The sequence below is a fragment of the Hylobates moloch genome, unplaced genomic scaffold (assembly GCF_009828535.3).
Source record: "Hylobates moloch isolate HMO894 unplaced genomic scaffold, HMol_V3 SCAFFOLD_19, whole genome shotgun sequence".
In the NCBI taxonomy this organism is placed as follows: domain Eukaryota; kingdom Metazoa; phylum Chordata; class Mammalia; order Primates; family Hylobatidae; genus Hylobates; species Hylobates moloch.
Genome location: NW_026652294.1, coordinates 30,935,002 through 30,962,357, shown reverse-complemented (window position 1 = coordinate 30,962,357; position 27,356 = coordinate 30,935,002). Strand labels below are relative to the sequence as shown.

Sequence of the window (27,356 nt, the reverse complement as noted above, 5' to 3'; positions counted from 1 at the left end):
CTGCGGCAAAATTTCATGATTCAGATAAAATAGTTTACTAGGCTAAAAATGAGTTTCCTTCTAAACCTATGAAATAAGCTTTTAAATCCCTACATACCCACAAAAACAGACTTAACATTATGAAATAACTGGTATTTCTCAAACTCTTTCCAACTGTCCGATTCTACAATCTAAACTCACACTTCCTGAAGACACGGACGACACGTGAAGAGCACAGAGCCGCAGCACCCGCAGTGCCGCTGTCCTTACCTGTAAAACAGCCTCTATTATTGTCACTGTCTTTCCAGTCCCAGGAGGTCCAAAGAGAATATATGGGAGGGGACGGCAGTCACCACTCAGAATCCTTTTAACTGCTAACTTCTGATTTTCATTTAGCACTGGATTGAAAAACTCCATCTTTCTTGCTTTAGGGGTCTGAATTTCATCTGCTGTATTCAAAGTGGAGAAAGTTTCAGTTAGATGCAAACAGCTCTCAACAGCTGTGGACACGTCCTCACCTAGGTGAGGCGTCAGCACGTCTGTGCAAGGGCTAAATCAGAGTCACAGACAGGGAGTAGCTCCAGTGTGACCATGGGTAAGATGCGCACAGGGCATTCCCTTTAATAATCTGTCTGCATTTTTTTTTTTTCTTTTTTGAGACAGGGTCTGGCTCTGTCACCCAGGTTGGAGTACAGTGGCACAATCTCAGCTCACTGTAACCTCCACCTCCTGAGCTCAAGCGATCCTCCCACGTCAGCCTCCCGGGTAGCTGGGACCACAGGCACCCACCACCATACCTGGCTAATTTTTGTATTTTTTTTTTTGTATAGAGACAGGGTTTCGCCATGTTGTCCAGGTTGGTCTCGAACTCCTGAGCTCATGTGATCTGCCCACCTCAGCTTCCCAAGTGTTGGGATGACAGGTGTGAGCCCTGCACTCAACCTGTCTGTGCTTTGTTAAAGAGGGTCAGGAGAACGAATGCAGCTTCTGAGAGGAAAATGACAGGCTGTCAACTGATTCTGTGGCTTTAGAGATCACACTCAAATATTAGAGACTGGATTAAAAAATGTCCACAACTGCAAAGAGTACCTGGAAAAAACAACCCAGAACCTAAAAGTCTTCTTAAAGTATCTAACCTAAAACACCAAGTCTCCAGTCAAGGTGGAGACGGCAGCCGCCTGTCACAGGCCACACGCCCCCTGACTGTTCTTCCTTCCGCATGAGAGCCCACTCCTCAAAGTCCCCGTTTTCCAGGCGAGAGTTTCGCAGTTGCTCTTCTCCTTGCCCCTCACAGGCACATACCCCAATCGCTCATCTCTGCAGTAAAGGGCGCCAGAGCCGGCAGGTCCTTGTCACCAACACGCCTCTCCTTTGTTCCACGCTCAGCTTGGTCCGTCATTGTTTTCCTAGTCTAGAAATTATCAGGCAGAAAAATGTTTTAAAAAAACAGCTTGGTGTTTACACTGGCTTGGTTGAAAGAGCAAACGTCAACAACATCTAGTGTTCTACTTATTATATTTATTTAACAGCTCTTTGGATGGATCACAGGTCAGACTCTTTGAAAAATAAAGAAAAAACAAACTATCAGATAAAAAACTGCTAAAAAGGTTTATGCTTTTTTCTTTGAACTTGCTTTTAGAAATAAACTAAAATTTGTGATGAAACCAAAGCACAGGACTAAATTTTATTTTATTAATATCATCTTCCCTTGGTACATCCTACCTGCTTTCCAGGCTGGGCAGTGGGGGAACCTGCAGGGGACAGTCAAGGGTACAGCCCAGGGCTCTGGGTCTCATGGGCCTGGAGAGTGTGCAAAGAACCTGTTGACGTCAGGCAAGATCCTGCACCAGGCCGGGTACGGGGCTCACACCTGTCATCCCACCACTGTGGGAGGCCAAGACAGGTGGATCACTTGAGCCCAGGAGTTCAAGATTAGCCTGGGCAACATGGTGAAACCCTGTTTCTAGCAAAAATACAAAAAAAAAAAAAAAAAAAAAAATTAGCCAGGCATGGTGGTGCTCACCTGTGGTCCCAGCTACTTGGCAGGCTGAGGTGGGAGGATCACTTGAGCCCAGGAGGCGGGGCTGCAGTGAGTGGAGATTGCACAACCAACTCCAGCCTGGGTGACAGAGACCCCTCCAAATCATAAAAAAAAAAAAAAAAAAGGATCCTGCACAAGAATTGGTTTTGTGTGTGTTCCAATGTAAGTGGTATTTGTCCTGAACCAGTGGGATTTTCAATTTTTTTCATTACGATCTGTAATTCTTTGTTAAATAACTTCATTACTTTCATAGGATAGATTCTGGAATCTATAAAATCGAAAGTTCTGGGGCCAGGGGTAGTGGTTCACACCTATAATCTGAGCACTTCAGGAGGCTGAGGTGGGAGGACTGCTGGAGTCCAGGAGGTCAAGGTTGCAGTGAGCCATGATTGCGACACTGCACTGCAGTTAGGAGGACAGAGGATGACTCTGTCTCAAAAAAAAAAAAAAAAAAAGTTTCACATTAAAAAAATTACACACATTGCTAAGTTTTAGACTAAAACAGGCTTGTCCAACCAGCGGCCCATGGACTACATACAGCCTAGGATAGCTCTGAATGCAACCCAACACAAATTCGTAAACTTTTTAAAACACTATGAAATTTTTTTGTGATTTTTTTTTTTCAGCTCATCAGCTATCATTAGTGTTAGTGAATTTTATGTGTGGCCCAAGACAATTCTTCTTCCAACATAGCCCAGGGAAGCCAAAAGATTGGACACCCATGGTCTAGAAGATTACACCTATATCCTCCTCCCACAACCATTGTGTTTTGCAGAGTGTGACTGACATACAATAAGTTGCACGTATTTAAAGTGTGTGACTTGACAAGTCTGACATGTGCACATACCCATAAAACCATCAGCACAATCGAAATGACAAATAGACCCGTCAGTCTCCAGAGCCGCCTTGTGCTGCAGCCCCTCCACTGGCACTGGTTGGCTCACGTGCTCTCGAACTTCATACTTCATATAAATGCACACAGTGTGATTCACTGGAGAGCCACCTGTGTTGTTGCGTGTCAACAGTTTGCTCCTTGTATTGCTGAGTCATGTTCCATTGTACGAACACAATAAAACTTGCTTATCCATTCACCTGCTCACGGACACTGGGTGGTTTTGTTTTTGGTGATTAAAAACCCAGCTGCTGTGAACTTTGTATATGGGTCCTCATGTGGCCTTATGTCTTCATCTCTCTGGGGCACACGCCTAGAGAGAAATGGCTGGGTTGTATGGCAGGTGTGCGTCCAGCTTCTTACAAACATCTTTTGCACAGTGGTGTGCCACTCTCCATTCCCACGGAGGGTACGTGCCAGCGGCCCCAGGTGCTCACCAACGCGCAGATGGCCCAACTCAATTTCTGGCCATTCTAGTAGGTGTTCAGTGGTACCTCATTGTTGTTTAATTTGTGTTTCCCTAACAACTAATGATGTTGAACATCTTTCATGCGTTTATTACCATCTGTATGTATTCTTTGGTAAAGTGTTCAAGTGTTTGATCCATTACAAAAAATTGAGTTCTTAGGCAGTTTGTAGAGTACTTTCATATGTTTTCTGAATACAAGTTCTTGATCAGATGTGATTTGCAAATATTTTCTCTAGTCTGTCACTTTTCATTGTCTTACCAGTGTCTTTTTTTTTTTTTTTTTTGAGACGGAGTCTCGCTCTGTCACCCAGGCTGGAGTGCAGTGGCGTGATCTTGGCTCACTGCAAGCTCCGTCTCCCGGGTTCACGCCATTCTCCTGCCTCAGCCTCCCGAGTAGCTGGGACTACAGGCGCCCGCCACGACGCCCAGCTAATTATTTGTATTTTTTTAGTAGAGACGGGGTTTCACCGTGTTAGCCAGGATGGTCTCGATCTCCCGACCTCGTGATCCACCCACCTCGGCCTCCCAAAGTGCTGGGATTACAGGCGTGAGCCACCGCGCCCGGCCTCTTTGTTTTTTTTTTGAGACAGAGTTTTTTTATGTTGCCCAGGCTAGCCTGGAACTCCTGGGCTCAAGAGATCCTCCAGCCTCAGTCTCCTGGGTCACTGGGACTAAAAGTGTATGCCATTGTGCCTTACTGTCTAACAATGTCTTTTCAGCGGCAAAATATTTAATGTCACTGAAGTCCAATTTATCAATTTCTCTGTAAGTCATGCTCTTAGTGTCACATATAAAAAATCCTTGCCCAAACAAAGGATGTGCAGATGTTCTTCTATGCTGTTTTCTAGATGTATAGTTTTAGGCTTTACATTTACGGCTATAAACCACAGAGTAAGTTAGTTGTTGTCTATGCTGTGAGGTATGGATCCAGGTTCATGTTTTTGCATGTGTCCTGCATTTACAGATCATTTTAGGTAAAACAGGCAACTTGATAATATGGAATCTTCCGACCCAAGAGATACAAATAGTATCTCTCTCCATTTATTTACGTCTTTTGTCAGATGTATCCCGAATGTTTAAAACATTTAGGTGCTACTTAAAAAAAAAAAATTTCAGGCCTGGCATGGTGGCTCACGCCTGTAATCCCAGCGCTTTGGGAGGCTGAGGCAGGCGGATCATGAGGTCAGGAGTTCGAGACCAGCCTGATCAACATGGTGAAACCTGGTCTCCACTAAAAATACAAAAATTAGCAGGGTGTGGTGGCACGCACCTATAATCCCAGCTACTCAGGAGGCCAAGGCAGGAGAACTGCTTGAATCTGGGAGGCGGAGGTTGCAGTGAGCCGAGATCCGCCACTGCACTCTGGCCTGGGCAACAGAGCAAGACTCTGTCTCAAAACAAACAAACAAAAAACCAAAAAACAATTTCTGAGTGTTTACTGGAAATATATATACAACTTATTTTTCTACACTGATCTTGTATCTTGCAAAATCACTTATTAGTTCTAACAGCTTCATTTTAGATTCCATCAGATTTTTTTTATTTTTTCTTTTCTTTTCTTTTCTTTTTTTTTTGAGACAGAGTTTCACTTTACCACTCAGGCTGGAGTGTAGTGGTACAATCCCAGCTCACTGCAGCCTCGACCTCCCAGGCTCAAGGGATCCTTCTGCCTCAGCCTCCTGAGTAGCTAGGACTACAGGTGTGTGCCACCACACCCAGCTAATTTTTAAACTTTTTAAAAATAGAGACAGAGTCTTGCATGTTGCCCAGGCTGTTCTCAGTGATTTTCCCATCTCAGCCTCCCAAAGTGTTGGGATTACCGGCATGAGTCACCACACTCGGCCTCCATCAGACTTTCTACAGGATGTGGATGTCTGTTCTTTCTGCTTCATTGCCTGTCTACAATGCACAATGCTGGGCAGAAATGCTGAGTAAACATGCCCGGATCCTGATCTTACAAGCAAAGAACATTTAGTTATCACTAAGTAGGTTTTTGTGGGTAAAAGAGATTTCCTTTTATTTCTAGTTTGCTGAATTTTGATCAGGAATGGATGCTGGATCTTGTCAGATGCTTTTTCCAAGTCTACTGCCATGATTATATCGTTTTTCCTTTTCAGTTTGTTAATATGGTATATTACACATTGATTTTTGGAATGTTAAGCCATTCCTGGGATGAACCCTCTTGGTCTCATACATGTGTCATATACATATATAGATATATGTATACATATAAAAAATATGTGTATATAAAATATATATGTGTGTATATAAAAATATGTATATTTGTAAGTATATATGTATATATAAAATATATATGTGTATATACATATTTTTTGAGACAAGAGTCTTGCTCTGTCACCCAGGCTGGAGTGCAGTGGCACGATCTCGGCTCACTGCAATCTCCACCTCCTGGTTTCAAGCGATTCTCCTGCCTCAGTCTCCTGAGTAGCTAGGTCTACAAGCACATGCCACCACACACAGCTAATTTTTTTCTGAGACGGAGTCTTGCTGTATTCTATTGCCCACACTGGAGTGCAGTGGCGCGATCTCGGCTCACTGCAGCCTCTGCCTCTGTTCCATTTTAGATAGTTTCTATTGCTCCGTCTTCAAGTTCACTAATTTTTCCTTCTGCATTGTCTAGTCTGCTGATAATTCTGTCCAATATATTTTTCACTTTAGGCAATGAATTTTTTATTCCTAGGAAATTGTCTTTTATATATCTTTCGTGTCTCCACTTAACCTGCTCATGTATTCTACTTTCTTGAACACATGGAACATATTTATAACTGTTTTAATGTCCTCGTCTGCTAATTCCACCATGTTATTTTTGGGGGGTTGGTTCCAATTGACTAAATTTTCTCCTTTCGGGTTACATTTTTCACTTTTTCATTTTGTAACCAGATGTCAGTGTCCATTTTATACCTTGCTGGGTGCGGGATAATTTTATATTCCTATAAATATTCTTAAACTTTGTTCTGGGATGTAATCCAATTATTTGGGAACAGCTTGCTTCTTTTGAGGCTATCATACTTTGTCAGTCTGGGCCGAAGCAGCCTTCAGTCAAGGGCTGGACTTTCTACACTCCGGAGACAACACCCTCCCATGGATTCTACATGTGAATTACGAGGTTTTTCTTCTCTGGCTATGGGCACAGCCATTTCTGGCACTGTGTCAACTTTAAGAATTGTTCTTGCTGCTCTTTCCAGCTGGTTCTTTTCCAGGCCTGGGTATTTTACTCACATCATGCACTGATCAATGCTCAGCTGAAAACTCAAGAAGGAATCTCTGTAGGTCCCCAGATGCTCTCTGTCCCCTGCCCTCTCCCCAGCACTCTACTCCGTCAGCTTTAACCCCCTTGTCCTCCCCACCCTTCCAAATGCTGTCTCTGTACTCAGATAGGTCACTGGGCTCCGCCTGGGCTCCCTCTTGGTGCTCTCTGGCCTAGACACTCTCGGAAGGCTGTGAGTTGGGAAAACCATGAGGTCACCTCATTTGTTTCCTCTCTCAGGAATCCCTGTCCTATGATAGCTGATGTTAATGTCTGAAATTGTTGTTCCATATAGTTTGTCTGATTTTTTATTATTTCAGGAAGGAAGATAAATCTGGTCCCTGAAATTCTAACTTGGTTGACATATGAAATATTCTTGAGTTTATTTTCAATCTAGTTAATCCATAAGAAGATAATGTTTCACATTTTAAAATCTATAGTCAATTAGGAATGTGCCCACCTAAATAGTAACACCTCCCCGATCTCACACACCATCTGCACCACAGACTCTCCCTGAGAATCAGGCAGTAGAATGAACCAGTAATGAGGTGATGACGGAGAAGAAAAGCACTGTCCAAGGAAGACTCTTTTCTATTTGCAGAACAAAAAAAGAGATCAACTATAAAATACGCCACAGATGACTTTCAAGGATAACCTCCTGCTGCTTCATTTGTCATGTTTTCCATGACTGTGTAGGCATTCTCAACCTATCATTTTCGCATTTTGTGGGAGGAACTATAAAATGGTAAGCATTTTTGAATATTAGATATAATTTAAAAATTCATGTTATACATTGAAAACATGCTCATAAAACCAAATTTGAATAGCACAAAATAAGTTGTAAGCTCCACCATGACATAGATGATTTTCTTGTTACTGGAAATACGAAGATAAATAAAACCATTTCTATTGTATTCACAAAAATATACTGAGAGGCCAGGACAATACCTGGCATGTAATAGGCACTATATTACTATTTATGGAGTGACTGGATTATAGAAGCTTTTTTTTTTTTTTTTTTTTTTTGAGATAGAGTTTCGCTCCTGTTGCCCAGGCTGGAGTGTAGTGGCTCAGTCTTGGCTCACTGCAATCTTTGCCTCCTGGGTTTAAGCGATTCTCGTGCCTCAGCCTCCCGAGTAGGATTACAGGTGTACACCATCACACCCAACTAATTTTTTGGATTTTTAGTAGAGATGGGGTTTCACCATCTTGGCCAGGCTGGTCTTGAACTCCTGATCTCATGATCTGCCCGCCTTGGCCTCCCAAAGTGCTGGGATTATAGGCGTGAGCCACTGCGACCGGCCTAGAAGTTTTTATAAAATATCTTTGCAACATTCACAAAGTTTGCAAATGTTAACAATCTGCGGGGTGTGTATCCTTCCAGACATTTTCCATGCATACACAATCACATAAATGTACCTAAGTGTACACATAAACCATATAATTTAAAAATAAAACTCTAAGGCCAGGTGTGGTGGCTCACACCTGTAATTCCAGCACTTTGGGAGGCCAAGGAGGGTGGATCAAAAGATCAGGAGATTGAGACCAGTGTGACCAATATGGTGAAACCCTGTCTCTACTAAAACTACAAAAATCAGCTGGGTGTGGTGGCACACGCCTGTAGTCCCAGCTACTCTGGAGACTGAGACAGGAGAATCATTTGAATCCAGGAGGCAGAGGTTGCAGTGAGCCGAGATTGCGCCACTGCACTCCAGCCTGGGTGACAGAGAGAGACTCTGTCTCAAAAAAAAAAGAAAGAAAAGAAAAAAGAAAAAGAAAAAACCCAACTCTAAGGTCATATAAACATCTGTACTTTGCTTCCCCTATTTAATATATTATAGCCATCTTAGCCCTTGCATATAAACTTTACACTAAATCTATTTTTGAATATTTTAGTTCACTTTATTTTAACTGCAATTTTGAGTTATTTGTGAACCACACTGCTCTAATACTCCAGTCAACTGAGCGCTAATACTCCAAGAAGGAAATGCCCACCCCCTGTGTAGACAGTCACATCGCTGAGCCACCCCTGTGTAGAGACAGCCACGCTGAGCCACCCCTGTGTAGAGACAGCCACGCCGCTGAGCCACCCGTGTAGAGACAGCCACGCCGCTGAGCCACCCCTGTGTAGAGACAGCCACGCCGCTGAGCCACCCCCTGGGTAGAGACAGCCACGCCGCTGAGCCACCCCCTGGGTAGAGACAGCCACGCCGCTGAGCCACCCCCTGTGTAGAGACAGCCACGTTGCTGAGCACTACCTTTTTGCCGGTGGACTGTCCATTGCTTTTGGTGTCTTGTGCATGGTTCCAATTTCCCGTCACTTGTGGAGACTGTAAAATAACTTCTTCTGGAAACAACACTTTTAAAACAAAAAATGGTAAGAGCATAGGTATAACTAAAAAGCTAAAAAAAATTAATAGAGGTTTTTATGGCTGACCCTAAAGTAATTAATGTTCTATTCCCTTCCTTTCTTAACCTGCCTGTTATACTGTTTCTAAATTATAGCATTATTAGTACTGCATATTCTTCACAACAAAGCCATTTACTTGCCCATCTGTAAAAACAAAAATGAATTACATTTATGAAGGGAAAAGCGAGCAAGATAAATTTATTTTCAGTTATTTAAGCATGCTATTATTAGTTATTCACTAAGTTGAAATAGTAAGAAAACACTAACACTTGATAGAAAATTAAAAACATGAATATAACAGTTTTACTTCTAATATCATGACTGAAGAGACTATTTTACACAAAATTTTACATGAAGCCTATAAAAATACTCTGTGAAGATGTAACACTATCATTCTATAAAAATAATACCTTTTACACCTAAGTGGATGACTTGTTCAAGTGCAAAGTGACACCGTCTGCTTGTGGTCCTGCAGGAAAGAAAACCACATAAAATAACCTTACATTCAGAAATATTAAGGCTGGCATAAGGTAATGAAAATTTTATGATACAATCTTTAAGTCAATATAAAAAAATCACAGCAACAATCCAACAATCAATGAAATAGAGAACAGAAAAACACTAGAGAGGATGGGCGCGTGGTGGCTCACACATGTAATCCCAGCACTTTGGGAGGCCGAGGTGGGTGGATCACCTGAGGTCAGGAGTTCGAGACCAGCCTGGCCAACATGGTGAAACCCTGCCTCTACTAAAAATACAAAAATTAGCCGGGCGTGGTGGTGGTGCACACCTATAATCCCAGCTACTCAGGAGGCTGAGGCATGAGAATCATTTGAACCTGGGAGGCAGAGGTTGCAGTGAGCTGAGATGGCACAACTGCACTCCAGCCTGGGTGACAGAGTGAGACTCTGTTTAAAAAAAATTTTGTAAAAACCACTAGAGAATACCAAAGAAGAAAAAAAAAAAAAAAAAAAAGCATGGGACAAAATCCCACACCCATTCTTTCTTTCTTTTTTTTTTTAAAGAGACTCTGCTCTGTTGCCTAGGCTGGAGTGCAGTGGCACAGTCAGAGCTCATTGAAGCCTCAAATTCCTGGGCCCATGTGATCCTCCCACCTCAGCCTCTCAAAGTGCTGGGACTACAGGTGTGAGCCACCACACTTGGCCCCATATCCATTCTTCATTAAAAACTCACTAAAATAAGAATCTATCTTCTCAACCTGATAGAGGGCCACTACGGAACCTACCACCTATGCTGTACTAACTCGCTCAGGACTGACAGCCCTGCCCGTAAGACCAGGGACGAAGCCAGCCTCAACCTGATAGAGGGCCACTACGGAACCTACCACCTATGCTGTACTAACTCGCTCAGGACTGACAGCCCTCCCCTAAGACCAGGGATGAAGCCAGTGCAGCACTTGTCACCACTTCTATTCCACACTGGCATACAAGTTCCAACCAGTGCAGGAAGGCAAGGAAAACAAATACACAGCATCCAAATAAGAGAAGAAGAAGAAGTAAAACTGTTTTTGGTTTTTTTTTTTTTTTTTTAGACGGAGCCTTGCTCTGTCGCCCAGGCTGGAATGCAGTAGTGTGATCTTGGCTCAGTGCAACCTCCCCCTCCTGGGTTCAAGCGATTCTCCTGCCTCAGCCTCCCAAGTAGCTGGGATTACAGGTGCCCACGACCAGGCCTGGCTGGTTTTTTGTATTTTTAGTAGAGATGGGGTTTCTCCATGTGGGCCAGACTGGTCTCAAACTCCTGACCTCAGGTGATCCGCCTGCCTTAGCCTCCCACAGTGCTGGGATTACAGGCATGAACCACTGCACCCAACCTAAAACTGTCATTCTTTGAATGAATGATTGTATATGTAGAAAATCCTACAGACTCTATGAAAAGCTACTGGAGCTATTCAGTTTAGGAGACTTGCAGGATACAAGGTAAACATACAAAAATCAATTGCTTTTTATAAATACTAGAAACAAGCAATTAGAAATTTAAGTTAAATTTACTGTTTATAATAGCCATTTAAAAATTTTAAATAGGTATAAGTCTGACAAAAGATAAATAAGACCTATACACTGAAAAGTATAAAATATTGCTAAAAGAAATGAAAACAGATGCAAATAAATGGAGAGACATACCATTTTCAAGGGCTGGAGGACTCATTATTATTAAGATTTCAATTCTCCAATTCTCCCTTAAACTGACCTATAGGTTCAATGTAATCCCAATCAAAATCCCAACAGGCTTTCTGTAGAAACTGATATGACCTAAAATCCATGTAAGAATAAAGACCTAGAATAGCCAGACAACCTTGAAAAGGAACAAAGTTGGAGGCTTGATACAACCTGATTTTCAGACTTGTCATAAAGGCACATATCATACACTATGTTTGTGTTCCCCCCAGCTTCATATGGTGACACTTCATCCCCAATGTGATGTTATTGGGTATGAGGAGTTGAGAGTGGAGCCTCATGAATGGAATTAGTGCCCTTACACGAGAGAGCACAGAGAGCTCTCTCATCCCTTCTGCTGCGTGAGGACACAGGGAAAAGACAGCCGCTTACGAACCAGGAAGCAGTCTCACGAGGACACTGAACCTGCTGGTGCCTTGACTTTGGGCTTCCCGACCTCCAGAGCATGAGAAATATATTTCTGTTGTTTATAAGCCACCCCATCTATGGTGCTATGCTAATGCAGCCTGAGTGTACTAAGACAGACAGTAAGACCCTGTAATGTTGGTGTCAAGACAGACAAGTGTACCAATGGAACACAACAGAGAGTCTTCAGAAACAGATCTACAAATATTTGGTCAACTGATTTTTTTTTTTTTTTTAACAAAGGTACAATAGTAATTCATTGGAGAAAGGGCAGTTTTTTCATCAAATAATGCTTGGACAACTGGATGTTCATTCCACCCTCCAATTTCCATTCATACCCCACATATAATTTGCAAAGCTTAATGAGATAGATCATAATCCTAAATGTACAGGTTAAAGCTGCCAAGTTTCTAAAAGAAAACAGGATAAAATCATTGAGATCCAAATTAGTTAAAGATTTCTGAGATGCGTCACTAAAAGATCTGTGAAAGAAAACATTCATAAACTGGACTTCACCAAAATTAACAATTTCTGCTTTTCAAAAGGCACTATAAAAACAATGAAAATACAAGCTGTAGTCTGAGGAAATATTTGCACAGACACATATCTGATAAAGCACTGTACTGAAACTATACAAACACCTCTGCAAACTCAATCATGAGAAAACTATTTTTTAAAATGGGCCCAAAGACTTGAGGAAAGACTTCAACAAATATTTTGTACAAATGGCAAAAAAGCACATAAAAAGATGTTCAGCGGCTGGGTGTGGTGGCCCACACCTGTAATCCCAGCACTTTGGGAGGCTGAGGTGGGTGGATCAAGAGGTCAGGAGATTGAGACCATCCTGGCTAACACAGTGAAACCCCATCTCTACCAAAAATACAAAAAAAAAACAACCAAAAACATTAGCCAGGTGTGGTGGTGGGCACCTGTAGCCCCAGCTACTCGGGAGACTGAGGCAGGAGAATGGCGTGAACCTGGAAGGCGGAGCTTGCAGTGAGCCGAGATCGCGCCACTGAACTCCAGCCTGGGCAACAGAGCGAGACTCCGTCTCAAAAAAAAAAAAAAAAAAAGAGAAGAAAAGATGTTCGGCATCATTAGTCATTAGAAAAATACAAATTATATCCACAACGAGATATCCCTTCACACTGTGAATATCAGCTCTGTTCCAGACTCAAAACAGGTCAAGGAGTCCAGGCCTGGATGTCGGCTGCAGTCTCTCTGGCTGCCATGATGGAGGCTGTGTGCCTTCTACCAGCGCTGCTGCTCCCTGTGGCCCCAGTCAACCCTCACACTTCATCCAACACAGCTGCCCCTTCCTTCCCATTCCTGGGCCTTCTCATGGCACTCACATGCTGGGGTCTCTCATCTTGCACAGCAAATAAAAAGCACCCCCTCCTGGGCCTCCTGTATCTCTTTGGTCACCAATTTCTCTCACTCTCTCTCCATCCTGCCCTCCCTGCTTTCATGGGCAAATGCCTTAAAAAGGAATCAACGACATTTCTCCATTCCCCCGTAGTCCATTCATTCATTCTCAACACATTCCAATCTGGCTGTAGCCCAAATACTGCCGATTTCTCAGACAGACATAAAAATACTAATATTAAAAAAATTGATAAATTTGACTATATGAAAACTAGCACCTTCTGTTAATAAAAAGACATATATATATATAACTTTTTATTTATTTATTTATTTATTTTTTGAGACAGAGTCTCGCTCTGCTCAGGCTGGAGTGCAGTAGTATGATCTCAGCTCACTGCAACCTCTGCCTCCTGGGTTCAAGCAATTCTCCTGCCTCAGCCTCCCAAGTAGCTGGGACTATAGGCATGTGCCATCATGCCCGCTAAGTTTTGTATTTTTAGTAGAGACGGTGTTTCCCCATGTTGGCCAGGCTGGTCTCAAACTCCTGACCTCAAGAGATCCACCTGCCTTGGCCTCCCAAAGTGTTGGGATTACAGGTGTGAGCCACCACACCTAGCCTCAAAAGATACTTTTTAAAAAGCTAAAAGATAAGGAACAAACCTGGAGAAGATATGTACCTAAGAATAGTTTATCATAAGGAATACAGAAAGGACTCCTACAACAATGAAATTCGGATAAATTACTCAATAAAACAGAGGGCAAAAGATGCAAGCAAGCATTTCTTGGAAGATGAACATTTTACGGCCCACGAACAAGAAGATTCTCAGCCTTGTAAATAAGCCAGAGAAAAGTAAATCAAGACCATCATGAGAGGCATTACACACCTACCAGACTGGCACCAATTAGGAAGTCGAACAAAATCAGATTACAGAAAGGGCACCGATCAGCAGGCTGTTATACACATGGATACTGGAAGTCACTGATGCAACCACTTGTAAAGCTGGAAACACCCCAAACCCAGCAATCCCACCCCTACATACACAGCAGCTCTAGGAACAGCAGCAAACAATAGTAACAGGAAACAATGAAGATGTCCATCAACAGAAAAACTGTGGGTATTCACACAACTGCAAACTAATGAACAGCAGTTACAGACAACAACACGGAGCCATCTCAGGAACACCATGTTTGGTGAAAATCTGCGACTCCTAGGAACCAAATACAGCAAGTTACTCCTTTTCTAAAGTTCAAAAGAATTAAAACTGAAGAATACATTTTTTGTGCATGACTAGTTAATGGTTTTGTGGAGGAAGAAAACGCCAGCTGGGTGCCAGGTCACAGCACCCCTCATCTGACAAGAAAACAAATAAAAGTAAGGAGCTGGTAGCTGACAATGACAGTGAGGCATGAACCAAAGATCCGATGCACATGAGGCCTGGGAAAGAATGAACATGCAAATATATGCACCTTTATATCCCAAAAAATAGTTGATAATAAAGCTAGAAACACGGGGTATGCAAAAATGCTGCAGGAGCCCACTTCCATCCACGAGGCCTATACACGTCAACCACAGGCACGGTTGGGGCTCCTACGTCACTACTTAGATGTCAACGGACATACTCAAGAGAAGACTGTCCAATTAAAGATAAAGAGACAAATTAACTGGGCATGGTGCCTCATACCTATACTCCCAAAACTTTGGGAGGCTGAGGCAGGAGGATCGCTTGAGCCTAGGAGTTTATGACCAGCCTGGGACCCCATCTCTAATAAAAAAAAAAAAAAGATGGCCAGGCGCAGTGACTCACGCCTGTAATCCCAGCACTTTGGGAGGCCAAGGGGAGCGTATCACAAGGTCAGGAGTTCAAGACCAGCCTGGCCATGGTGAAACACTGACTCTACTAAAAATACAAAAATTAGCCAGGCGTGGTGGCGGGCACCTGTAGTCCCAGCTACTTGGGAGCCTGAGGCAGGAGAATTGCTTGAACCTGGGAGGCGGAGGTTGCAGTGAGCCGAGATTGCACCACTACAATCCAGCCTGGGCAACAGAGCGAGACCCTGTCTCAAAAAAAAAAAAAAAAAAAAAAAAGACATTTGAAAGAAGACTCACTAAAAGCATTACCTATTATATGTAAATTCCACATCCATAGGTTCAAAGTTATAGGCTTGTTCAAATTCTGGATTAATTTTAAGAGTTACATCTTCTTCGTGAATCTAAAAAAGAAACAAACAATATACCTGATTTCTTGAAATAATGTGATATCTATATCTAGCAATACATCATCAAAAATTCATTCTATAGCTCTGAGCCAAAATTTGATATCTATCTGCAAAATTAGTTGAAAAGGATTAAATCATTATGCCATTCAATTATACAAACAAGAGGAAATGGATCACTCCACACTCATACTTACTGAACTTCTATTCACTTGGCCATAGCTTCTCCTAAGGCTCTGAGAATAGAGAATGTGTGGGAGGTCACTGACTCCATAGGACACAAACAAAACAACCACAAGTATGGCCAAGTGTTACCTACTGTAAGGAAGCCTCGATAAGAAGGTCTGCTGGGTGCAGTGGCTCACACCTGTAATCCCAGCACTTTGGGAGGCCAAGGTGGGCGGATCACCTTGAGGTCAGGAGTTCAAGACCAGCCTGGCCAACAGGGCGAAACCATCTCTACTAAAAATAGAAAAAGGAGCCGGGAGTGGTGTTGGGCACCTGTAATCCCAGCTACTTAGGCTGAGGCAGGAGAATCTCTTGAACCTGGGAGGCGGAGGTTGCAGTGAGCCAAGATCGTACCACCGCACTCCAGGCTGGGTGACAGATGAGACTCCATCTCAAAAAAAAAAAAAAAAAAAAGTCATTACAAGACTTCACCTTTTAGTAGAAAAGCCCTCCAGCTAAAGCAAGATCCTGCATGAACAGTTGTGCATATTCTTTCTTAGACAGTATGGGTAGAAAAATAAGAAGGAAAGCCCTGATCTGAAAAGGAGCTCAAGCTCTTCTCCAGGTGACTCAGGCGACACCCTGGCAGGGTGAGTTTCCTGAGGGTCAGGGCTGACACCAGCAGAGGGTCGGGAAGCTACGCTCTGGGCTGGCTTCCAGCTCTGGGAGGAAGGGAAGCAACAGTGGTACAGGGTCGTGGGATCGTTTCCCCTGAGGATGAGGAAGACAGACCTAGTCCTCACTGTACACAGGAGACATGCGTTAGTTTACTTGAGAACAGGAGGAGGTGACATCCAAGAGAGCCTGAAAAGATGAAAACAATTTTTGGAGCTAAAAAGGATACGGAAGGTCATTTCAGATACCACAGTTTCATCAATGGCATGGAGGCCCGGCCATATGGCTCAGGAACCAGGGGTGGAGGCAGGCAGGTACCTTCCTCCTGAGATCTCTGGCTCTGCTTCTTTGGAGGTTTCGGTATGCAAAGCTTCCTTTCTTGGCACAGCTGGTCTACTATTTGGAGACTAAGATGGTCACTCAGCCATCCTGGGCTCCTCATGTCAACTTGGTCAACAGCAAAGGTGGGTAATGGAGAGCTGGCGAGGTCATGTCACTCGTGTCTCACATCTCAGTCCACAGGCGATGGCCTAAGTCATTACAAAATCTCTGAAATCCTGCCAAGATTTTGTCTTCTGGGAAATATCCCATTCTATGAAGTCAGCCACAGCATGGACCCTGCATGAAAGTGTAGCACAGAGTGACTGTGGCGGCAAAGGTCGGAAGCTGCCTCTTCTCCAGATCCTTACCAGGGTCTTCTAGTTCTCTCAGCCCTTCTTCCTTCTGACAGTAAAGGCTCTGGCATTCTCCCTTCAAGTTTTCTACATTAAATAATGTGTGGCTTCATCTTCCTTGATGCACAGATAAAGCACCTCCCTTCTCATGCAGATCCCAGTATCACTCCCAGTGCTATGCTCAGTACATGACCAGTAAAGTCCAGCCCAAGAGTCACAGACCACCCCATGCAGAACCATCTGGAGCACCAGGAGCTACTCAAAGCCAAAAAAACCACCTTCACACAAACATCAGAGCTGCAAACTCATAGGTGTATTTTTCCTTTCAAGGCCTCCACTCTGCGAGCTCTTCCGGAATCCATTCAGAATGCCCAAATACAACTCAAAGCAAACCTCATGACTTACATATAACCTAAAAGATAAATATGTTTTACATGGTTGAAAATTATAGTATTAAGTTTCCTTTATGCATCAAAAATCATTTAAAGATTCACTGTATCTTCACGTTTTCCAAAATAGCCAATGCATATGGGAGCATCTCCCCAAGAGCTGTGGGGAGAACGTTACCTTTCCAACCGGTCAGAAGGGTGCGTCTAACACAAACTCATTAAGAGAGAGTGCTCTCACCTCAGTCACGTAGCTGATGTATTCGATGGCATGTCCATTGTACTCTTGAGTTTTTAAAATCAGTTTATCACCTAGTTAGAAAACATATTACCATGTTTAAAGCTAATACAAAATCACAAATTTCTGGGCTGTCCTATAAAATCCAACACTGAGGAGGTTCAATAAAACGTTACTGGGGTCAGGCCGGGCGCGGTGGCTCACGCCTGTAATTCCAGCACTTTGAGAGGCTGAGGCGGGCGGATCACAAGGTCAGGGGATCGAGACCATCCTGGCTAACATGGCGAAACCCCATCTCTACTAAAAATAAAAAAATAAAAAAAATTAGCCAGGCGTGGTGGCGGACGCCTGTAGTCCAGCTACTCGGGAGGCTGAGGCAGGAGAATGGCGTGAACCCGGGAGGCAGAGGTTGCAATGAGCTGAGATCGCCACTGCACTCCAGCCTGGGCAACAGAGCGAGACTCCATCTCAAAAAACAAACAAACAAACAAACAAACAAACACAATACTGGGGTCAACTGCTTACAAATAATGAAATACAACAAAGAAACATGCTTGATGTACATAGGTTGCTGATTTTTAGTGAAATTCTAACCCAAAAGAAAGAAAATGTGATAATGTGACTGTCATATTGCCAGTTAAAGGGTATCTTCTCTCAAGTGTGGTTTCTCTGCTAGTCTACCCAGCGAAGCACGTGAGTAACAAACACACCTGCGTAGAGAGAAGGCCTCCCTTCAGCCAACCCTGGGACCTCCAGAACCAGCAGATCCCCATTCCTTCTTAAGATGATCCCGCTCATGTTATACTCTTTCAGTTCCATTTCTGCATAAATCTCCTCAAGCCACAGCAAAGTTGAAAACTTCTCCTTGTAATTTGACATGTTCAGAAGCTGGAAAACATCCAAATGTTATAAAGTCAGCGATAGCTCAGCAGCACTCTGGAAGGCAGCAGCTCCGGAGCGGGAAAGTCCCAACAGCTCCAGTTCAGCAGATGGCCCCCCAGGTGGGGCGATCTCGCCAGAGTCTGCAGATGCCTCAGTACGTTCCCTGGCCTTCAGCACGAGGGCCATGGGGCTCCAGCACACTCCCTGGCCTTTGGCATGAGGCTGTGGGGCTCCAGCTGGCGGTGTCCCTCCCTGCACTGCCCACTCCTGTCTACCCTCCCTGCTCTTTTTCAGGTTCTCCACGTTAATTCTGGAAAGGCAGAATTTGGCTTCCACAAACATCTGTGAAAAAAGGACAAACTTCCAGGTCTGGCCAAGGCGGACTAACAAGGACCAGATTTACCCTTCTGACTGAAAAAAACTAAAAGAGACAGAGAAATAAGAAATGATGGTGTTTAAACAATGAACATCACGCAGCAAAGGACTGTGATCCCAAGACTGGGGAAACAACCCATGGGGGCCCCATGACTGATCCACCTGTGCCTGAACAGAGCTCCTAGGCCCCGGCACAGAGGACCCAGGGGAGCTGCATGGTCTCTGAGGAGAGGAGCTCTGATCTGTGGGGCTGAGTGTTGGGAAGAGCAAGCAGCACTGAGTGGTCTGGAGAGGGTCGGGGACCCACTTGGGACCATCAGCCCAGCACTGAGGAATGCATGAGACACCATCCTGCAAAACCCATTGAGGGGCCAGACCAGGGCCTCAGCATGAAGTGGGGGAAAACTCACAGCAGCCTGCCCGGAATTCGAAAGTGAGAGGGCAGAAAGTGCGTCTGAACACATGGTGGCTGAAAATTTCCAAATCTGAAGAAAACTCAAGGCCACATATTCAAGAATCCCAATGAACCCCAAGCACAAGAATAGGAAGAAAAGAATCTCTACCACCACATGTCGTAAACCAATCTATTAATATCAGTGATAAAAGAGAATCTTAAAAGCAGCTAAGAAAAAACAACGTTATATGCAAAAGAGCAAAGATAAGAATTAAAGCAAAAGAACCCCATAAGAAAAACTAAAAAATACTTAGGAGATGAATGAAAACAAAAACACAATACAGCAAGACTTACAGGAGCAGCACAAGCAGTGCTGAGGGAATTTGTGACTATGAGCACTGATTCCCATGAGCACTGCAAGGAATTAGACAAAGGAGAACAAACTAAACCCAAAGATAGCAGAAGGAAGGAAATAAAGATTAGAGGAGAGATGAACAAAAGAGAGAACTGAAAAACAATACAGAAAACCAGGAAAACAAAAAGTTGGTTCTCCAAAAAGATCAACAAAATTGACAGACTTTTAGTAGATTAACTAGAAAAAAAGAGAAAGACATAAATTACTAAAATAAGATAGGAAAGTGGGAACATTACTACAGATTCTACTGAAATAAAAAGGATTATAAGAGTATGAGCAATTGTATACCAATACCCAGATGAAATGGACAAATTCCTAGGAACACAAAACCTACCAAGACTAAACCATGAAGAAACAGAAAATCTGAATAGACCGATTACTACTAAGGAGGTTAAAGCAGTAATAAATATTCTGAAAAGGAAAACCCCAGGACCTGATAGCTCCATAGCTAAATTCTACCAAACATTTGAAGAATAACTAATACCAATCTTTCTCAAACTTTTCCAAAAAATTCAAGAGGAGGGAACACTCTCTGACTTATTCTTATGAGGCCAGCATTACCCTCATCCCAAAGCCAGACAGAGACACTTCAGGAAAAGAAAACTACAGACCAATATGAACACTGATGAAAAAATCCTCAACATGATACTAGTACACAAAATTCAGCAGCATATGAAAAGGATTAGCTGGGTGTGGTGGCTCATTCCTGTAGTCCCAGCTACTCAGGAGACTGAGGTGGGAGGACTGCTTGAGCCCAGGAGCTCGAGGCTGCAGTGAGCAGTGACTGAGCCATTGCACTCCAGCCTGGGCAACACAGTGAGACCCTGTCTCAAAAAACATATATAAAATAAAAGGATTACAAGCTATGATCAAGTGGAATTTATTCCTGGAATGCAAGGATAGTTCAACATTTGAAAATCAATTACTGTAGCAACATATTAACAGAAGGAAAAAGAAATCACATGATCATCTCAATACAGAAAAAGCAACTGAATTTCTTTTTTTTTTTTTTTTTTTTTTTTGAGACAGAGTTTCCCTCTGTCACCAAGGCTGGAGTGCAATGGTGCGATCTCAGCTCACTGCAACCTCTGCCTCTTGGGCTCAAGCACCTCCCAGGTAGCTGGGATTACAGGTGCATGCCACCACGCCCAGCTAGCATCTGACAAAATTTAACACCCTTTCATGATAACATTTAACAAACTAGGAAGAGAAGAAAACCAGGCTGGGTGCGGTGGCTCACGTCTGTACTTGCTTGTAATTCCAACACTTTGGGAGGCCAAGGCGGGAGGATTTTAAGACCCCGTCTCTATGATATACAAAAGTTAGCCGGACATGGTGGTGTGCCCCTGTAGTCACAGCTGTGAGCTGTGATTGTGCCACTGCACTCCAGCCTGGGTGACAGGAGAGCCTGCCTCAAAAAAAAAAAAAAAAAAAAGAGAGAGAGAAAAAGAAAAAGAAGAAAAAAAGAAAAGAAAGAAAGACAGAAAGAAAACCACCACCTCAAAATGATAAAAGTCATATATGAAAAACCCACTGTTAACATCATACTCAATGGTGAAAGATTGAAAGCTTTTCCCATAAGATCAGGAACTTCCAAGGGAAGGATGCCTGCTTTCGCCACTGCTATTCATCATGGTACTAGAAGTTCTAGCCAGAGCAATTAGGCAAGAAAAGGAAATGAAAGGCATCTAAATTGGAAAGGAATAAGTTTGCAGATGGCATGCATAATTTTATATGTAGAAAACTCTAAAAGATTCCACAAAAAACTGTTAGAATAAATAAATTCAGCAAAGTAGCAGGGTACAAAATCAAGGACAAAAATTATCTTCATTTCTAAACAACACTGAAGAATCTGATAAGGAAGCTATGAGAGCAATGTATTTACAACAGCAGCAAAAATAATAAAATACTTACAAATTAATTTAACCAAAGAAGTGAAAAACATGTACAGAGAAAACGACAAAACACTGCAGTAAGAAATTAAAGAAGACATAAATAAATGTTAACACATTCCATGTTCATAGCCTGGAGGATTCAATATTGTTAAAATGTCCATACTAACCAACGCAATCTACAGATTCAATGCAATTCCCATCAAAATTCCAATGACAGGCCGGGTGCAGTGGCTCACACCTGTAATCCCAAGCACTTTGGGAGGCTGAGGCGGGAGGAATACTTGAGGCCAGGAGTTTGAGACCAGCCTGGGCAATGTAGTGAGACCTCGTCTCTGGGGAAAAAATTCCAATGGTGTATTTTGCAGAAACAGAAAAATGCATGTTAAAATTCGTATAAAAGATCTTGAAAAGCAAAATAAATTTTGCCAAAGAACAACAAAGCTGGAGGACTCAAATTTCCTGATTTCAAAACTTACTACAAAGCTGTAGCATCAAAACATCAAGTCGGTGGCCCGAGGAAGGAACTGAGGAGCACCCTCCAAGCCCAGCAGACCTGGGTCCCGAGGGAGGAGCTGAGGAGCACCTCTCCATCCCAGCAGACCCAGGTCCAGCTTTTTCTGCCACCTCAATGAACCATTCATGCATTTGCCTACAAACTCAAAGTGACTGGGGGAGAGAGGACTGCACTCCCGACTCATGGCATCCTCCCTGCCCAGGATCTGTGAGTAAAACATATCTGAACTTGTTCCTATCACGGCAGTGGATTGAATTTGCACCTTCCATCCCAAGAACCCAGCACTGCCCAGGCCGGGTTTTCCCTGGCATTGGGGAACATAAGGTTGGGCTCCCAGTGCCAGATGGTCAGGCAGGTATAACCTGGACACAGGCCAGACGAGAGCCACTGGGGCATCTGCCAGAATAAGTAAGTTTCCTGTGTGAGGAACCCCAGTCATAGGGCATCAGCCCGTGCTCCTTGTAAAACAAGGATCCCCTGAAGGGCGCATGGTGAACACCCAGGTCCCATTCCCTTCATTCTTCTTAGGACAGGGCTGCCAGCTGCTCTGGCACTGGAACTCCAGTTTAGCTGGGGACTCTGAGAATACCTCAAACCCCTACAGAAAATAACCCTCCTGGACAAAGGGCAATGTTCTCCCCTCAAACTGCCAAATTTAGACTTTTCTTCCTTCTTGAACTTTTCTTCTCCAGCCACCCCACTCAGAACATGCTCCTCTGTCTCCCATGTGGGTGGGGACCTGGGCTCTCCTCCCCTGGACCCTTGCCCTGCTGGCTCTGTCAGGATGATGTTAAAAGGCTGGAACACTTCTTGCTCATAACGAAGGCCTCCTAGTCTAGCGAGAGAGGCTGGGCTGATGGCAGAGGTATCCCTCAGTTCTTCTGCTCCAGACCCCAAAGGCCCTATGCGTGACCCCCAGTGAGGCTGTGAGATGCCAGCCCCTGGTGCACAGCAGGTCTGGCAGCGTGAGTGCTATGGTGCCTCATCCCTCACGGCCAGGCAGTGACCCTCGTTATCCCAGCTACCTGTGAAGAAAACAAGCCAGATGAAGGTCTGAACCTGAGAAGGAACCTCCTGGCTTTGTCAGAAAACAAGAGCATTAGAAGATGCAAACACCCCACAGGCCATCAGACACTTCCTACCTCTGCAAGTAATGGCTGGAAAGTCAGGATGTCAATTTTTTGTTCCACACATTTTCTAAGTCTATCTGGGATTGGATATTGGGGAAGAAAACTTGGAAGTTGTCGTCTTGCGTTCCTTAAAAAATTAAGTTCACAAGTTAAAAACAAGTCTTTATCGCCAGGTATCACTAGACATTCTTACCTAAACATCCTTTCCTATTTTAGGAAGACCAAAGTCCATCCATTCCCTGAGAAGAACTGGTATATGAATAGCTGGTCTAAGGCAGTGGTTTGAAGCTTTTGTTTTAGCTCTGGGATCCTTTCCTCAAACAGTTCCCACAAGTGCTCTACTATTTGTAAACTGGTAAGCGTAGCTGCACAGGCTGCGGGAAAACAGGGCTGGAACCCCCAGAATCTCCTGGAACCAGGAGTTTAAAAACAGCTGTTTTTAACGTTCTATGAGCAGCTCTTCCTACTGTATTTGACATCAGGACTCCATCTGGGCCTATCCCTGCAAAGCACACATTAGGAAAAGGCTGCTCTGTCTGGGTCCTGCCTTCGATTTGTTTTTGTTTTGTTTCCCAGCCTGTGGTTTCTCCAGGGAAATTCAGTTTGTTCAGGATGAAGAACATCACTGCTCTGGAGGCAAGCCCAATGCAGCAACAGAAACAATGGGAAAGGGACAGACAGGAGAGGAGAAGCCAGGAGAGAACAGGGAAACGAAAAGCCAGAGTGAGGTCGATAAACCTCAACTCAGCAAATAAGGATGTTGGTTGGGCCTTTATCCCTCATTCCCTCCCAGATCTCCATCTCAGTGCAGTCTTACCCAAGAGAGAAGCCCACATTGTTCTCCATATTCCATTCACTGTCATCTCAATTTGGGTTCCACTGGGTCAGCCCTCAACAGGAGAAACGGGGTGAAGACACTCCCCATGGTTTGTCCTGAGGGTTATATCAACACTCACATGCGAGGTGTTATTTGGAAAGCATTGATTACTAATATGAACAAGGTAAAGGGAAACCAGGATGATCACTACAGGCTTAGGTCAAGAGCCTGAACAGCTAACAGAACCACATGGCCTCAACAGACACAATGGATTAACAAAATGTGGTTCCTACCATGATGGGTGGCTAGAAACTTGGCTGGGAATGTGCTGGCCTACAGAGTCCCCCAGAACAGATCTGCTAAGTGAACACGCTGCTCTAGCTAACAGCCAAAGCTGCCTGGCACTGGGGGTCCTAGCAGGAAGTGCAGGGCCTGTGACAGGCGGCCACAGATGGACAGCTCTGGAAGCAGGCACCCGCCAATGCCCACGTGGGCAGGTCCAGACACCTGGTGCTCCAGGTGTGCTCGAGCCAACCCGGGTCAGGCACTCTGCATCACCAACCTGACTGGCAGGAAACTGATGTCCTTGTTTTAGAGACACTCCCACACAATATGTTAATATTCACAGGGAAGTAACTGACCAGGGGGTTAAAATCCTTGTGGCTGTTACTCTGTGTATTTCACTCTTTCTGTTAAGCCAAATGATAACTAGAAGTTGCTTGGTGTGTCACTAGATGAGAACCAGGGATCCTCCAAGGCTCCTGTCATTAAAACTTGATCCTCAGGGACTCTGCTCTGCCTGGCAGCCAAGGGACCTTCCTGCTCCTTCTCTGGGTTACATCCCTACAGCCCCTTGATGTTGAAACTGTGCCCCAAAGAGTTAAAGAAACCAATGACTAACAGAAATTCTTGAGCCTGCAGGATGGGTGATAAGAGAAGAAACAACTCCAACGCTGAGTCTCCCCCTGCTTATGGCATCAAAGGACTGGCTGAGATCAGCTGGAACCAAGATGGACAGACAACTGGAGTTTGTGCAGAGCTTGCTGACGTCACAACCTGGATTCCCACCGTGTTTCATGCAAACTCCCTTCGAACTGGCACATGTGACCCGTGAGGTAGCATGAAGAGATAACTACACACATCCAAGGCCTTTCCAGACCTCCCTTTTCCTTCCACCAACCACCTATTAATCCCAGATTCTACCCACTCAACGTTTTCTGATAAAATTACTGCCTTAAAGCCAGCACAGAGAGACACATTTGAGCTTGACTCCTGTCTCCCTGGGGGTTGGTTTTCAATACAAAGCTTTTCTTTTCTCAGAAACCCACTGTCATAGCAATGGCCCCTAGTGCATCAGGCAGTGAGCCCCTTTTTCTCAATAATAATATGCCCAAGGATCATGACTGCTTATTCGCTTACTGATTGCTTTGTGCCAGAAAACTGCACATTTTACATGCCTGACCTCATTCAATCTTCAAACCACACGAGGCAGGGACTATCATTTTACCAATGAGAACAAGGCTCAGAGTGGTTAAGAAACTTGCCTAAGGTCACACAGCTTCTTGGTGGTGGTGCTGTGATTCAAACAACGGTCTAACGTTAAAAGGTAAACAACCACGTGATATTCTTCCCTGGTAACAGGTTTTCCCTTTAGTCTGCAACTAAGTAGAAGTCCATAATCCCTCATCTTGAACTGTAACTGGGGCAACATGTGATTTGAAATTCAGAATCTTTCAATATTTGAAAAGTGACCCATCTCACCCTCAGGGAGGTCTGGGGTAGTAGCAGAGCTCAAACCCATCAGTTATTATAGCTGATGGAGGAAAAGTCACATCACACGGGACAAAGTCATTACACTTTAAAAAGCCTGCTATTCAGGGCTTTTTCATTTTATAACTACAGAAGAGAACACGTGGACGTGAAGTGCTTTCCTGAGACTACCCTCCAGCTAAAATCTGGGTGGTCCCTATGTTCCCCAGCCACAAGTCCCAGATCACACACTGCTTCTCACAACTTCATTCTTAAGTGGTACCACATCTTCAAATAGGCTTAGGGTGACCCCACAATCCTGTTGCCCCCAGTGCGAACGACACGGGGATGCCGTGCACTACACACCACGGCCTCCTCAGGACGGGAGAAGTGGCGGGAGCTGGGTGAGGCCAGCCTGCTCTGAGAGCTGCCTTGGAACTGCCAGGGCAAAGTGGGGCTCGGGGGAGTGAAGGCCGTCTTCCTTGGGCTTCACGCTGCTGCTGGGCAGCTGCAGAGACAGAACTTGACCTTCAGAGCTCCATGGAAATGCACCCCGTCCCGCAAATACAATCATGGAAAGACGCTTGAACCCCAGCCTCACCCCCTTTATACCTTCCCAGCCAGGTGGTGGCCACCGCCTGCCAGTGCACGTCTGCTTTTCCTTCACAGATAAAACTGCCAGACCAAGAGCTACACTCATTTCCCTTATGGTACCTTTTCTGTGTGGTCACAACAACTGTAGTTTTTGCGGATGTTAATGCTTGTGAACTTTTAAGCTTTCTCCAAGAAAACGGTTCGTGCGCAGCAATTAGTGACTCCTCCCCACTGATAACATTTACTTCAAGGTATCGCCCAATTAGGAAATCGGAAAAACAAAGCAAAAGGAGCTCCTTGCAGCGGCCAGGATTTCTTGAAAAAACAAAATGAAATTTAGTTTTAGTCATAAATAAGATAGGCAGTCAACACAATTTTCCTTTGTACATGCAAAAAAAGTGACAGAGCTAACAGTCATCTTTAGTCTTCAATAATTCTTTTTACAGAGAAAAAATAGATTTTCTAAAATAAGCTATGTAATTAATATTTTCTCAAGATAAAATTAAGCACCTACGGGCCGGGTGCGGTGGCTCAGGCCTGTAATCCCAGCACTTTGGGAGACTGAGGCGGGCAGATCGCTTGAGCCCAGGAGTTTGAGACCAGCCTGGGCAATATAGGATGAACCTGTCTCTGCAAAAAATACACAAATTAGCCGGACATGGTGGCGCGTGCCTGTGGTTCCAGCTACTCGGGAGGCTGAGGTGGGAGCCTAGGGAGGTGGAGGCTGCAGTGAGCTGTGATCATGCCTCTGCACTCCAGCCTGGGCAACAGAGTGAGACCCTGTCTCAAAAAAAAAAAAAAAAGTAAGCATCTACAATAGTTTTTTTTTGTAATCCTGACACATAAAGAATACGAAAAATTTTTGATATTCCCAATTTTAAGTCAGAATTTTATGACATGACCAAAAATAGGTACTACATCCAATGTGCTTTCTGCCCAGTCCTTGCTGTGGCTCTAACTGGGACTACATCATCCACACTACACTTTGTGCCCACCTATGGCTTTTTTTTTTTTTTTTTTCATTATGACGACATAGAATCCCCCGCTCTTGGAGGGGTCCATAGGTGCTAACACAGTGAAACCCCGTCTCTACTAAAAATAAAAAAAATTAGCTGGGCGTGGTGGTGGGCACCTGTAGTCCTAGCTACTTGGGCAGCTAAGGCAGGAGAATGGCGTGAACCCGGGAGGCAGAGCTTGCAGTGAGCCGAGATC

At 44.1% G+C, this 27,356-nt stretch overlaps 1 protein-coding gene across 9 annotated transcripts in view; it reads right to left on the bottom strand.

Moving 5' to 3' along the window:
- MOV10L1 (Mov10 like RISC complex RNA helicase 1) overlaps window positions 1-27,356 on the bottom strand; it is a 71,908-nt gene that overhangs the window by 17,895 nt on the left and 26,657 nt on the right. For 6 of the 9 annotated variants that reach the window (XM_058431647.1, XM_058431650.1, XM_058431651.1 and 3 more), the window contains 9 exons: window positions 26,163-26,459; window positions 22,997-23,111; window positions 18,090-18,267; window positions 17,383-17,453; window positions 15,144-15,235; window positions 9,470-9,528; window positions 8,908-9,008; window positions 1,282-1,390; window positions 250-428 (listed from right to left, as the gene is read on the bottom strand). In XM_058431647.1, the coding sequence (XP_058287630.1) occupies window positions 250-428; window positions 1,282-1,390; window positions 8,908-9,008; window positions 9,470-9,528; window positions 15,144-15,235; window positions 17,383-17,453; window positions 18,090-18,267; window positions 22,997-23,111; window positions 26,163-26,459 (1,201 nt within the window). The remainder of the gene's footprint in view (window positions 1-249; window positions 429-1,281; window positions 1,391-8,907; window positions 9,009-9,469; window positions 9,529-15,143; window positions 15,236-17,382; window positions 17,454-18,089; window positions 18,268-22,996; window positions 23,112-26,162; window positions 26,460-27,356) is intronic. The other 3 variants (XM_032138606.2, XM_032138607.2, XM_058431648.1) reach the window with 2 other exon arrangements.